Raw genomic sequence first — 12827 nt, forward strand, 5'->3', positions numbered from 1 at the left:
GGTTTGGCATTCAGTTGTGCAGCCACAGGTCACTAGCTCCTCACAGGCATCTGGAACTGCAGGCAGTGACATGAGTTCAGGAACAAGCGCATTGTCCTCCATCTTCCATCCCATATTTTCAGGGGGTGGGAGCACGAGGTACTGCAAGTGGGCCTGCCGCCAGACCAAAGTCTGGAAGTGAACACGCTGGATGTGAAAGTTCAGAGCATCTCTGGTGGGTGGCAGTCTCTCTATGGTCATGCTCTTGACAAACATGCCCAAACGGACTTCACTGATGTTGTTTGTGTTGACTGCACCATATAATTTGCAGAAGAACACTTCTGTGTCCATGATGGTGGAGTCATTCACCTCTGGACCTTCACCAAGCCTGTTGAGTAGATCACTGGGCTGCCTAAACACATTCCAGCAGGTCTTGTCAGTGCCGAAAGTCAAGTGACCTTTGCATGAATATGTAATGCACTGAAGAAGAAAAAATGTGATCACAAAAAAATTGTAATGCACTACTGTTTTGATCCAATCATTATCATCCATATTTGTAATAATTAGTGGCCACGTTCAGTTAATTTTTACTAATTAATTAAATTGATGAAAAATGTCTACCTGGCCTTTGATTATTATTACATTTGTATTAGTAATAATATCATTATATCTACAGTAAACAATTGGTGAGGTCATTTTTATGTAATGCTGGAGAATGAATGGAGGTGAATGGGCCTGAGTCGATTACTGCTATTTTAAGACTCACAATAACCTCTCACAAAGAAATAGTATGGGTATATCATACATTTCCTGAATCCTCAAAGGCCATTAGGTATTGTGGTTGTTGTCTTTTGGGTCCTTGATATCCCTTGATCCCACAGGGATAAAAGAAACTATATAGTTTAGGCGAAAAATGTGGGAAAATGTGTTTGATTTATGGTTTAAGGAGGTTATGTGACCTTTGTGTTTGTCAGAAAGAGACACCCATGGGCTTAAATGAAAGCTGAGAAGGTCCCCTTTACAATGATACCAAACAATCATATATAGAATATTGACAAATAGGAAACTGATAGCCATTTCTGACTTTGGGCGACTAATCGATAATTATGCTAATTAATCAATAATTATGACTAAATTGTAACTTTTACAGCTTGGCATACAGCAGAAATGGATTCAGCATTAAATAATCATACAGAAACAACAGATAAAGTGCTTTTCCTCAAAAATGCCTACCATGTTGTTTTCTAAGGGGCTTTTTTCAATTTTCGGTCCTGAATATATGCTAGCCAGCTCGTTGGCTAGCTGGCTTGCAGTGGTGGTTGTGGTGGGGGGGCAGAAAGTGTTTGAGAAACTGAGTGTGTATAACTGTATTTTTTCTTAATTTAATGTGTATTTACATTTTTTAATTATTTTAATGAATCATTTTTATATTTTTATTCATTTTAACAAATCAAATGCCTGCTATGGCCACTAGGGGGCGCTTTTGTGATGGCCCAATATCCAGATTTGTTTGAAATATATCCACCAACACATCTACCAAATTTGGTGCTTTTATCACAAAATGAACGATTGTTGTGATATATTGAGCTAAGCCGCCCCACTAATAGACATTCTCACCAAAACAACTGATCTAGCACCCACAGCCTCGCCCCCTCCCTACACTGAAGCAAGGGCGATGTTGGAAGCTATCTAACACCAGATGTCTCAAACTGAATCCGCAAGCTCAGACCAAACAATAACGAGTCCAAATTATGGCCAAGCAGAGATGATAAGTGTTTCCCATGTGAAGGCTACAGACACTGAGCCAAACATTGTTAATCCCATGACAGATACGGCAATACTCACACCCACAAGACCCCCGCGCTCCACAATATGATAACACATGTAAATTAGCAAAGGGAAAACACCACTAATTACACTGATTCGGCCTTCAAGCAGTTCAAGCGGTACATGTGGACATGTGTCACTGGAGAAGGAAAGGTTTTGTGACCTGAACTGGCACCCCTCTTAAACACTTAAATCAGCTACTTAATTTCTATGATGCCCTGCTTGAACCAGATCAGGTTGCTATAGTCACCAAAAAGGAGATGGCAAAGTTGAGTAACAATAACCAAGTTAAGTGACAATAAACAAAATATATGGCGGCAAAAGCAATAGCAGGGTACAATGTACATTTAAATGTCTCAAAAGAAAACTGATGATAAACTACATAGGGGGACCTATATGTACAGAATATTAAAGAACTGCTAGAGGCAGCTGCTCCAACTGAAAAGCAAGCCTGGATAGAAAAAGCAGCCACAAAAGATTGTAAAGGGCTCTGGAGAAATCATGAGGGCAAAATCGTAGCCCCAGCAGGACTACTGAACCTGATAGACAACGCTGGAGTTGGCTTCCGATTTGGCTCTTAAGGGGAAAGTTAAGGGGAAATTAACATAACGTGCAGTGCAACTGTTTGCCCACTGATTGTCGGGTTTTTGTGACACTTCCTGCTGTGAAGACATTTTAGACATTTTAGGTAAGACATTAACTTTGTCTGACACCCATTATTGTATTTGTGAAACTTTTATTTTATTTGTGAAAATGCTAAAGGGGAGATTTCACCGTTTTTGTTTGATACGTCTAGACCCCATTAGACCAGGTCCAGATCAAAAACCACTGTACCCAGACTTCTCAAATCTGGCCTAGATTAATCTACAGACCCTGAAGATTCATTATAACACAGTCTCTGATTTGTGAAACCTATTTGTGAAAATGCAATAAAGGCACATTTCACTGTTTGTATAGGTTTTTATTTTTTATTTTTTTACTGTAGACCACATTAGACCAGGTCCAGATCAAAAACCTCTGTACCCAGAATTCTCTCTCTCTCTCTCTCTAATTTTATATCAGATTCCATATATATATATATCTATATCTATATAGATATATATAGATAGATAGATATAGATATATATGCGGATGTGTTGAATTACCAGTAGTGTATTTGGCAAAATTACTGATCATGTGTAACACATGACAGCAGACCTTTGTGGAAAAATCTTGTTTTAAATGCTATATGCTTTATATATTTATATTCTGCTTATGATTTACATCCAGCAACACTTCCTGTCTTTTTCTTCTCTGTCTGTATAACAGCAGTTACATAGCGCCACCTATTGCCTGGGCAGGATTAGCTTTCAGAACACAACAATTACAAAGTATGATCTGACTATTTTGATTTGGTCATCAACTGCTGACTTGATACACAGCAAGCTTATACATCCATGAAGACAAGCAGCAGCATCTGCAGTGTGTGGCTGATCCAGCCTTGCAAAGCAAAGCAAAGTTTTTTTTTTCCTTTTCTTTCTCTCATAAATTTGTGACTTTATAATATCTGAAATTTTACATTTTGCCTCACCACTTGGCAGGTAATTTTCTCGTAAATTTATTACTGTAATCTCAGAAATTCTGTGCTCTGTCACTCTGAGCCCAGCGCTGCCTTACTTTATATGTGACCAAATAAATATTTCATCTGAAAATTTAAGATTGACTTTTCGGTCCAGTTGAATTTCTGGATCAGCCACCATTGCTGGAATTATTAAGCATGTTTTAGACCATCTTAATGTTTATATCATGACGTTTTGATAAGTTTTCATGCCTATAGTTACCACCATAGATTCGGTTTAGCTGTTAACTGTATCTGAACAACGCCTGTAAATGCAAGTTTAGTTAGATGAGTTAGATAGGCATTTGCATGATGTTTCCATAGCAACCATCAGCGCATTAGGTACGTTACAATGTAGCCATGTGTACGATTACTTTAATTGGGACAGTCTGTTGCAACTGAGGTGAGGTGTAACAATTATCTTAATTTTCTGCATCTTCACGAAGACAAAATAAAATAAAATACATAAAACTACAGAATCAGTGTTGTCCATCTTGAGAGCATTGAAGCTGCTTATCGTTTTGTTTCATGCACAGGTGTTCACTGACACACCTCCGAAACCTACTTTGGCATTTTACGCCGCATCACTCGAATGCGCTTCGGGAAGCCTCGATAATACTGACGTAGGAATCGTCCGCAGGCTACACCGTCCCAATTCACTAAACTTTTAGTTCTGGTAAACTTGATATTGGTACGTCGGACGCCTCCTACGTGGGCACTGTAGGCTGCGACCTAGTAGTCATCTAGCCCTTCGATTGAGACAGACCCAGCGAGAAACGAGTAGTAGCGACCCTACGAAGCAGGAAATGTGTCACAGCTGGATCCGGATGTTCGGACATACAGCCACACACCAGGGTTGCCAAGTCCACCAAATTGGGGTACTTTTTAAGTGTTGCCGCGGGTAACAAATTTTGTCCGCGGGTTGGGCTTTGGCAGACATGACTAAAGATTCATATTTTGATGAGATCAGATCAGATCAGCATACCGTATTTCACCAATTAATCGCCCGGGCGTTTAATATGCAAAATCGACTTGGACCCCGGGCATTTAAAAGAACCAGGCGTCTATTCGCTGCAGGCCTTTATTTATTTTTGCACCAGGTCATTATCGTGATGACAGCTACTGTCCAACATATTTTCAGTCTGTCGATTTAATATTACGGTACAGCCTTTTGTTCTAACGTTAGCTAGCGCTCTTATTTTGACAGAAAACAGAAGCGCCGCACTGTTATTGTGCGGCTAACTGTTTACTTCTGCAAAAATAAGGTGAGTAGCCTTATTTTGGGTTACCTCATTATGATGCAAATAATCGCCCCAGCGGTTATTCGGGTGGACGTTTAATACGCAAAATGCGTGCAGACCCCAGGCGTTTATAAGAACCCGGCGGCTATTTGCGGCCGGGCGATTAATTGGTGAAATACGGTATAAACTATCCACATATGTCACATGCTCCACCGACAAATAATATGCCAATGCTGTGTGAGGCCACTCAGCACATGACCAATCACATCATCAAAACCACTCGTGCCCAGTGCCTGTCAGCTGAAGTAAGGTATCCCATATTATATTTTAAGTTCTGATATACTGTAAATTGAATAGGTGAAAGAACTGTTTCAGGAAATTGCCTTTAATGTTTATGGTGTTATTTTATAGATATTATAGTGCATTTTGCAATTATAGCAATGCTGTTGGACTTTAAAAGCAACATATATGGATTTTTATGGGCATATTTTGAGTTGTGGTATTGGGCTAATTTTTGAGCCCTTTTTATACCAGGTTGGGCGGGTTTTGAGTTGCTGTTTGGCTCCTTTTGTCTCACAGACCTGGCAACCCTGCCACACACATTTGAGAATTTGAATTTTCTCAAGAATGCCTCCGACTAAACCAGGGGTGTAAAAACTGGTGCCATGGAGGGCCGAGAGGCTGCAGGATTTCATTCCAACCAAAAACTCCACTAGGTGATTTCACTGATTGGTTCCTCCTCTCTGCTTGAAGGAGGTAGTCAGCGAAATCAGCTGTTGAGAGTTTTCGGTTGGAATGAAAACCTGCAGCCTCTTGGCCCTTCGTGTGTGCTCAACACGGACATCAGCAGTGAGACAACAACATTTGAAGTGGACAAACCTGCTCTTTCTAGTCGAACTTGAGGCTGTAAAAGAGCGTCCAGCTGCTTTCTCTGCCGCTCGTTCTCCTCTCTTAACTGCCGCAGCTGCTCCTCGTGCGCCGCTAACGTCCTTTCAAACACTTCCAGTATGTCTCGACCCGCCGCAGCCTGTTGCTGCTGGACCAGACACGTGAGCTCCTGCGCGTCACACATTCTCACACATTTACAACTACACTTCTTGGTCCTTCTGCTGTTTTCGACAGCAACTTGTAACAATCGGCAGTCCTCATGTTCCCCGCAACAAAGGTGTACCAAACGGTTAGAGAATTATTCTGCCTGATATTGTGGTGGTGGCGACCTCCTTGAAGCACACTACTGCCCCTGGTGTACGGGAAGGCGCACCGCAAGAATCTCCTGGCGCCACTCAGCATCCCATCTGGGGTGCCATTTTTTATGTGCCGGTTTTCTTAGTTTGGAGGAAGATTTTAATAATTATACCGGCGCATAAAGGTCGCTGGGAAGTAACATCAAAAGAGATCGTCTGAGAGCAGCAGAGTGAGTACTTCGTCTGAGAGCAGCAGAGTGAGTACCGCCCGACGAGGAAGTGGAATCTCCCGTCCGTGAGCGAAGCTGCGAGACAGCTGTCTTCTTCTCTCCCTCTCCCCCCAATACTTGTTCGGACCGTCACAGGCCCGCAAATACACACCTATCTGAGACAATTGACTGTTATGGTGCCGTAGCAGCGAGCACCGTGAGTGTTGATTTTTTTTTTTTTTTTTTTTTTTTACTTTTTCATTTGAGGAAGACCTCCCAGAAGAGTGGGATTTTTTTGGTTTGTGGGGTTTTTGTGGTGGTTTGGCGAAAAAAAAAAAAACTGAACTATTTTTGTTGAAATAAATATTGGATGGAAAAGAAAATGACTGACAATATCTTTGTTGTTGTTTTTGTGGAAAAGGACTGGGAATATTTCTTTGTGGACAAACTATTTTTGTGTGAAAAAAGGACAGAAAATAATTTTGAGAAGAAAACAAAGACTGAATTTTGGTTTATACGTTTTGTGAAAAAAAATCAAGAAAAGAAAGGACTGAAAATAATTTTGAGTTACAATTCTGTGAGAAAAAATAACATGAGTTGCATTTTGGGTTTGTATTGTGTATCTATCTATCTATCTCTCTATATATATCTATATATATAGATATATATCTATATAGATAGATAGATAACATAAGATATTCCTTTATTAGTCCCACAGTGGGGAAATTTACAGTATAAACAGACAATAAATAGCAACAAACAATATAAACACTATTAACAAGGAATATAGAAAAAAAATAGAAATATGAACAATTTAAACAACAGAAGAAAATAACCTAAACCTGAGGAACAACCCAATCTGACGGAGGTTGAGAGTTAGTGTGAAACCATGGGGGTTGTCAGACAGCAGGGGGGTAGTTAAGGTGCAGAGCTGTCTGATACTGCAGGTAGGTGATATGTGTAAATGTGATCTGTTACAGTGTTTTGTTATTTAAGCATTATTACACGAGAGGGTGTGCTTGACCGTTATTATTGTCACGACAGTGATGCGGCCAGGAACGAGGTGCTTGCGCCGAGTTCCGTTAGCATCACTGAAGTGACAATAATAACGTTCAAGCACACCCTCGAGTGTAATAATGCGATTATACAACTATTACCAACAAAATAAAATGTATAATCAAAATGTATTCATACTGTGGGCATTTCGCTGCCAAAATGTAAAAGTTTTTTTTTGCTAGTAGGCCTATTCTCTCCGTTTCAGTGGAAATCTGAGAGATCTGACGTTAACTAGTCCCTGTCAGCCAGCCAACTTGGACTTACCATGTTTTCTAGACATCGTGATTTCCCAAAACTGAATAAATACCACAGATAGATAGCAAAAAACTGCTCTGATAGCTCAATCATGTTGTTACTAGAATATCCGCTGGGAAAAAATATTTTTTTCATGGACTGATAGTTATACTTCTGCCGACTTCTCAGTCATTTTTAATCTAACAGGTGCCGTGACAGCGACTCAGCAGCATAGCTGATCTTTAGTCTATCTACAACCATCTTATAAGAACAGTTAGGCTATATTTAAATATAGGCTACTGCTTTCCAGTGTCGGCACCACAACAAACAATCTTTTCATAAAGTCACCGGCAGATGTTTTATTTCAGCTGGCGGTGTGTCACTCCAGTTTAACGTCAGCTCCGATTAATGTGGCTAAGCAGCAAAAGTAACAGTAGGCCTAAGCAGTCACATTAAGGCTGAACAGAGTTATATAATTTCAACCCCACCTTTCAGGGGCTTTTGCTAATCACCTTTTCAGGCTGTTATCAATTTACCTCTGAAATAAAGACGACAGTTTTCACAGATGTGTTGCTTTATTAAATGTTCACTTCAGTGTACAGATGCAAACAAATTGACAAATTAATTCAATCAATGGCCTAGGCAACTCATAAAGACTAAACAAATTAATAACGATTAATAGGCTAATTAATAACTGATAACATTAGCACATTAATAACAAGAAAAAAGCTAGGCTATAGCCGCACATCTCCGTGGAAAATCTTACAGGTACTGTCCGTGGTGCTGACTCCGCATTTCATTCTCTATTGTAGAAATTAAAGCTCCATAAAATTCACGGAGGATCTGGTTTAGCTCTTCTTTCTTTACAGGTGAGAAATCAGCTGTTTGCCCGGTGTTTTTCAGGTAGTCTTGTAGACATTTGACGGCCCAAGACGTTGACCGGGCCGTACCGGCTTCATTTCCTGACCTCTCCAGCTGATCCAGCTCTTCACTCGTCACTCTCGCGTATCTCTCCTTTTTCTCTTCTGTCTTGTCTTCCTCGTTCAGCCGTTTATCCAAACTTAGGTCGCCAAATAAATCAAAATTGACAACAAAACGGTCCATTATGCAGACTAACAAAGTTGACAGCGGCTTTTGATGCGGGTTTTCAGTGAAACGTTTCTTGTTGCCATGGAAACCACACAGACTCGGGCAATAACATTGCCGGGCGGAGTAATATTTTCAGTGAAGAGGTTTTTTTCATTTGAGCACGGCTAGCCGTGCTCAATTGCTCATTTGAGCACATTCTAAACATCTGATTGACCAATCAGATTGCTCGGTCGGATCTACGTGTTGTATAATGAGAGTTCAAGATCCATGTGGCCTGGGGGAAGAAGAAGGAAGAATGTGCATTATAGTGCAGTCAGTGCAGTCTTGGGGAGTGTGTGGTCTACTGGGAGCACTGCTTGTTGTAGAGTCTGACAGCTGCAAGAAGGAAGGGCCTGCGATAGTGTTCCTTCACACACTTTGGGTGAAGCAGTCTGTCGCTGAAGGAGCTCTCCAGTGCAGTTAAAATGTCCTGCAGGGGGTGGGAGTCGTTCTCAATCATGGATGACAGCTTAGCCATCATCCTCCTCTCACCTACCACCTCTGCTGAGTCGAGGGGGTATCCCAGGACAGAGCTGGCTTTCCTGATCAGCCGTCGAGATGCTGCTCCCCCAGCAGACCACTCCATTAAAGATGGCTGATGCCACCATGGTGTCATAAAAGGTCTTCAGGAGTGTCCCCTGCACTCCAAAAGACCTCAGTCTCCTGAGCAGATAGAGTCTGCTCTGGCCTTTCTTGTAAAGTGCAGTTGTGTTGTGGGTCCAGTCCAGTTTATTATTCAAGTGAACTCCCAGGTACTTATAAGATGTCACTATCTCAATATCCCTTCCCTGGATGTTCACCGGTGTCGGGGGGCAGAGTGTTCATCTGCGGAAATCCACCACCAGTTCTTTGGTTTTCCTTGCGTTGATCTGGAGGCAGTTCCACTGGCACCTGTCCACAAAGTTCTGTGTCAGTCCTTTGTACTCTTTGTCATCCCCATCTGTGATGAGGCTGACGATTGCAGAGTCATCAGAGAACTTCTGCAGGTGACAGGTGGGTGTGTTGTATGAGAAGTCTGCATTACTTTCATTAATTGCACACTTGCCATTGTTTTCTTTTGGGTTTTTGAGTTTAATACTTGAACATCCTTTGTGTTGGATTTTGAGTGAAGGTTTTTCATTTATTTCTCTGACTTCACTATTACAAAAAAACAAAGAAATCAATTATTAAAATCTTCCTCCAAACTAAGAAAACCGGCACATAAAAAATGGTACCCCAGATGGGATGCTGAGGTGCCAGGAGATTCTTGCGGTACGCCTTCCCATACACCAAGGGCAGTAGTGTGCTTCAAGGAGGTCGCCACCAACACACAATATCAGGCAGAATAATTATCTGACCGTTGACTGGCAGTTCTGGTTGACTGGCAAGAAATCCCAAGTTTTTAACCTCTGTAGAGTCGTTGTCAGGGTCATCGATACAAATAATGTGAAGGTGCCCCTAGGTGCTAATGATCATCGTCGAGAGTTGTTGGGGTCACCTGGTGTGAAGTGTGGTCAATCGTTGTCCCATGAGGTCAAAGGTGATGGGTGTTTCAATCTCCAGGAAAGGGATGAAAGGACAGCATTGTAGATGGGGGATAGGTGGTGTCTGAGGCCCCCTCCTCTGTTGAGTGATGGCTTCTCTTCTTTGACATAGATGGCGTCCTTCACTCCTCTTTCAAACCACCTGTCCTCCTTGTCCAGAATATGTACATTGTGGTCTTCAAAAGTGTGCCCCTTGTCTTTCAGGTTTAAGTAGACTGCAGAGTCCTTAGCTGAGGAGTTGGCCCTCCTGTGTTGGGCCATGCGTCTGTATAATGGTTGCTTAGTGTCTCCAATGTATAATTCTGTGCAGTCCTCGCTGCATTGGACTGCATTCACCAGGTTGCTTCTCTTGTGTTTGGGTATGCTGTCTTTCGGATGGACCAGTTTCTGCTGGGAATGTGTTGCTGGGTTTGAAAAACACAGGGATGCGGTGTTTGTTAAAGATCCTCCTGAGTTTCTCGGATCCTCCAGCCACATAAGGCAGGACCATGTTGTTGCGTCTGGGCTCCTTTTCCTCCCCTTCAGTGGTGTTGTCCTTCTTCCTGGTTCTTGTGGCTGTTTTCACAAAAGTCCAGTTAGGATATCCACAAGCTTGCAGTGCATTCCTCAGGTGTTTGTTCGCCACTCCTAGGTGTTAACGATCATCGTCGAGAGTTGTTGGTGTTGACTTTACTCCCCTGGGGCTGTGTACCCAGTGCCTTTTAGCACTAATTTAAGCTCTTTCATTGTTAATTCCATATCAAGTGTTGTCGTAAAGCTTTCCTTCTTCTTCTTTACAACTCCAAATCCTCTGAGTACTCTCTCCTTCTGCTGCCTATGCATAGCCCCCAGGTGTTCACCACTACGCACAGCAGCAAATGCCTCACCTAACACATCTGCCTTTTCTTTGTTTGTTACAACTAGCCTCTGACCTCTAACCAGCGCTGGGATTTTAATTGAACTTCTTTTCCCACTATATTGCCCATACATTTTGTAATTTTATTTCTCTTCCAATAGATGGACAATAGTTTCTCCACGTTTTCTTTTTTGCTTCCTTTATTATCCTACAGGCCACCGCCCCTTTCCTTTTGTAATCTAAAAGGTGCTCTGGTGATATGTTCTTTCTTAACACTCTGTGAGCCTTGTTTCTGTCTTTAACCACTCTGCTACATTCGTCATCCCAACACTGTACTACTCTTACCTCGCCTTTTGTTGTTCTTTTTGGAATATGGAGATTTGCAGCATTTAAAATATGCTCAGTAACTTGACTAGCACATTCCTCTATGTTTCCTTCAAGTGTTACCAAATCAGTACAGTCTCCTTACAGTATAGCCTGAATTGTTCCCAGTTAGCTTTATTATCATTTATTGTGGTAATGACTGGAAAGTGATCACTCCCTAGTGTAGTATCATCCTTAACACAACATTCACAATTGTTCACTATTTCATCTGACACCAAAGTAAGATCTAGTCTTGAATTATCAGAGCAGCCAACTTTACCAGATTTGTCCTTAATCACCAGAACCAGCAGGACAGATATCACTGTGTCCGGCAAGAAACCATGAATTAAAAAAGCACTGAAGCAGATGGCAAGAAGAGGAGCTAACCTCATGCTGGCATATTTAATGTGCTCCGCAGTGATGTTATCCAAACCACTTGTTTGTTGTCTGTTAGCTTATTTATAGTGTGGGACACCTTGTGATAAAATTACCTTTGAATCAATACACTCAACATTATCAGGCACATGAATATCACTTTTGACACCATTAAATAAGCTGCTGTAGTGCTGTCTCCACAGCTCAGCGATATTATCAACCCCTGAGATTCCATCTACAGTGCATGGGGGCGGTATTCTACAGTTGTTGAGAAACTTCACCTCCTTCCAAAAATCAGTAGTACTGTTACTTATTACCCTCTCGGCCATAGAGTCAGCCCTCATAGTTTGCTCATTTTTGCAAAGCATATTTATACAAAGCATTAGCATGTTTTTTATGTTCAAACAAAGGCCCTTCCCTTGGTCTACCAGCCCAAACCCATGATTTAAAAGCTAACTTTGCTTCTTCATGATACGCGGCTACATACTTATTCCAGCCAGGCCTCACATTACCCCTATTGTTTTTCTGTTTGAAAAAAGGTCTACTGCTTTCATACAGAGCTCTCACAACATGACTATATAAAGAGGAAGTTTCCTCCCTATGCTTCCAGTCCGTTACAATTTACATCACTACACCTAATTGCATCTCTGGGTAAATTAACATTACTCAATCATTTATTCGTATCAGCATAGTAGGCAGCAATATCCTCCCTACAGAGGGCAGACCAGTCCAGAAATTCAGTATTATGATCATAACTGTCTGCAGAGCATAGGAATATCTTCAACATTTATCAATATACCCACACGCATGTGATCAGATGATTGCAATGTGTACTGCCTTTGTCTCCAGGTCCCACTGACCCACTCCCTTTCTGCTCTGGGTCCCACTGACCTGGAGATGAAGGCAGCACGAGGATTCTTAATATCATCACTTCATCAAGTTGAATTAAAAGAAAAATGACAGCTGCTGTGCAGCGATGGGTCGGGTCCGGGCATTTTTAGGCAATTCTAAGCAACAAGGTGAAGAATATGAACTTAAATACAAACTGAACTGATTGACACATCTGGTAACACACCTGGCCAGGACTCAGGCCTGGAGGGGACAGATGATTGGCCTAAACACAACAAAGACATGCAACATGGGGGCGGGGCTAATGAGACAATGCAGGGCAGGTGTGAGGATGAACAAGCTGACAAGACTATGGAGGAACAATAGGGACAATATGAACACAGCAGACTAAAATACAATAAACATTATAGCTGCTGTGCAGCAATGG

At 41.7% G+C, this 12827-nt stretch overlaps 1 protein-coding gene across 4 annotated transcripts in view; it reads right to left on the reverse strand.

Annotated features, from left to right (window-relative positions):
• Positions 1-12827, reverse strand: part of LOC115363936 (gastrula zinc finger protein XlCGF57.1-like) — a 55737-nt gene that overhangs the window by 38240 nt on the left and 4670 nt on the right. For all 4 annotated transcript variants that reach the window (XM_030058292.1, XM_030058297.1, XM_030058296.1 and 1 more), the window contains exon 2: positions 5524-5769. In XM_030058292.1, the coding sequence (XP_029914152.1) occupies positions 5524-5716 (193 nt within the window). In that variant the 5' untranslated portion in view covers positions 5717-5769. The remainder of the gene's footprint in view (positions 1-5523; positions 5770-12827) is intronic.

This window comes from Myripristis murdjan, chromosome 8 (genome assembly GCF_902150065.1).
Source record: "Myripristis murdjan chromosome 8, fMyrMur1.1, whole genome shotgun sequence".
In the NCBI taxonomy this organism is placed as follows: Eukaryota; Metazoa; Chordata; class Actinopteri; order Holocentriformes; family Holocentridae; genus Myripristis; species Myripristis murdjan.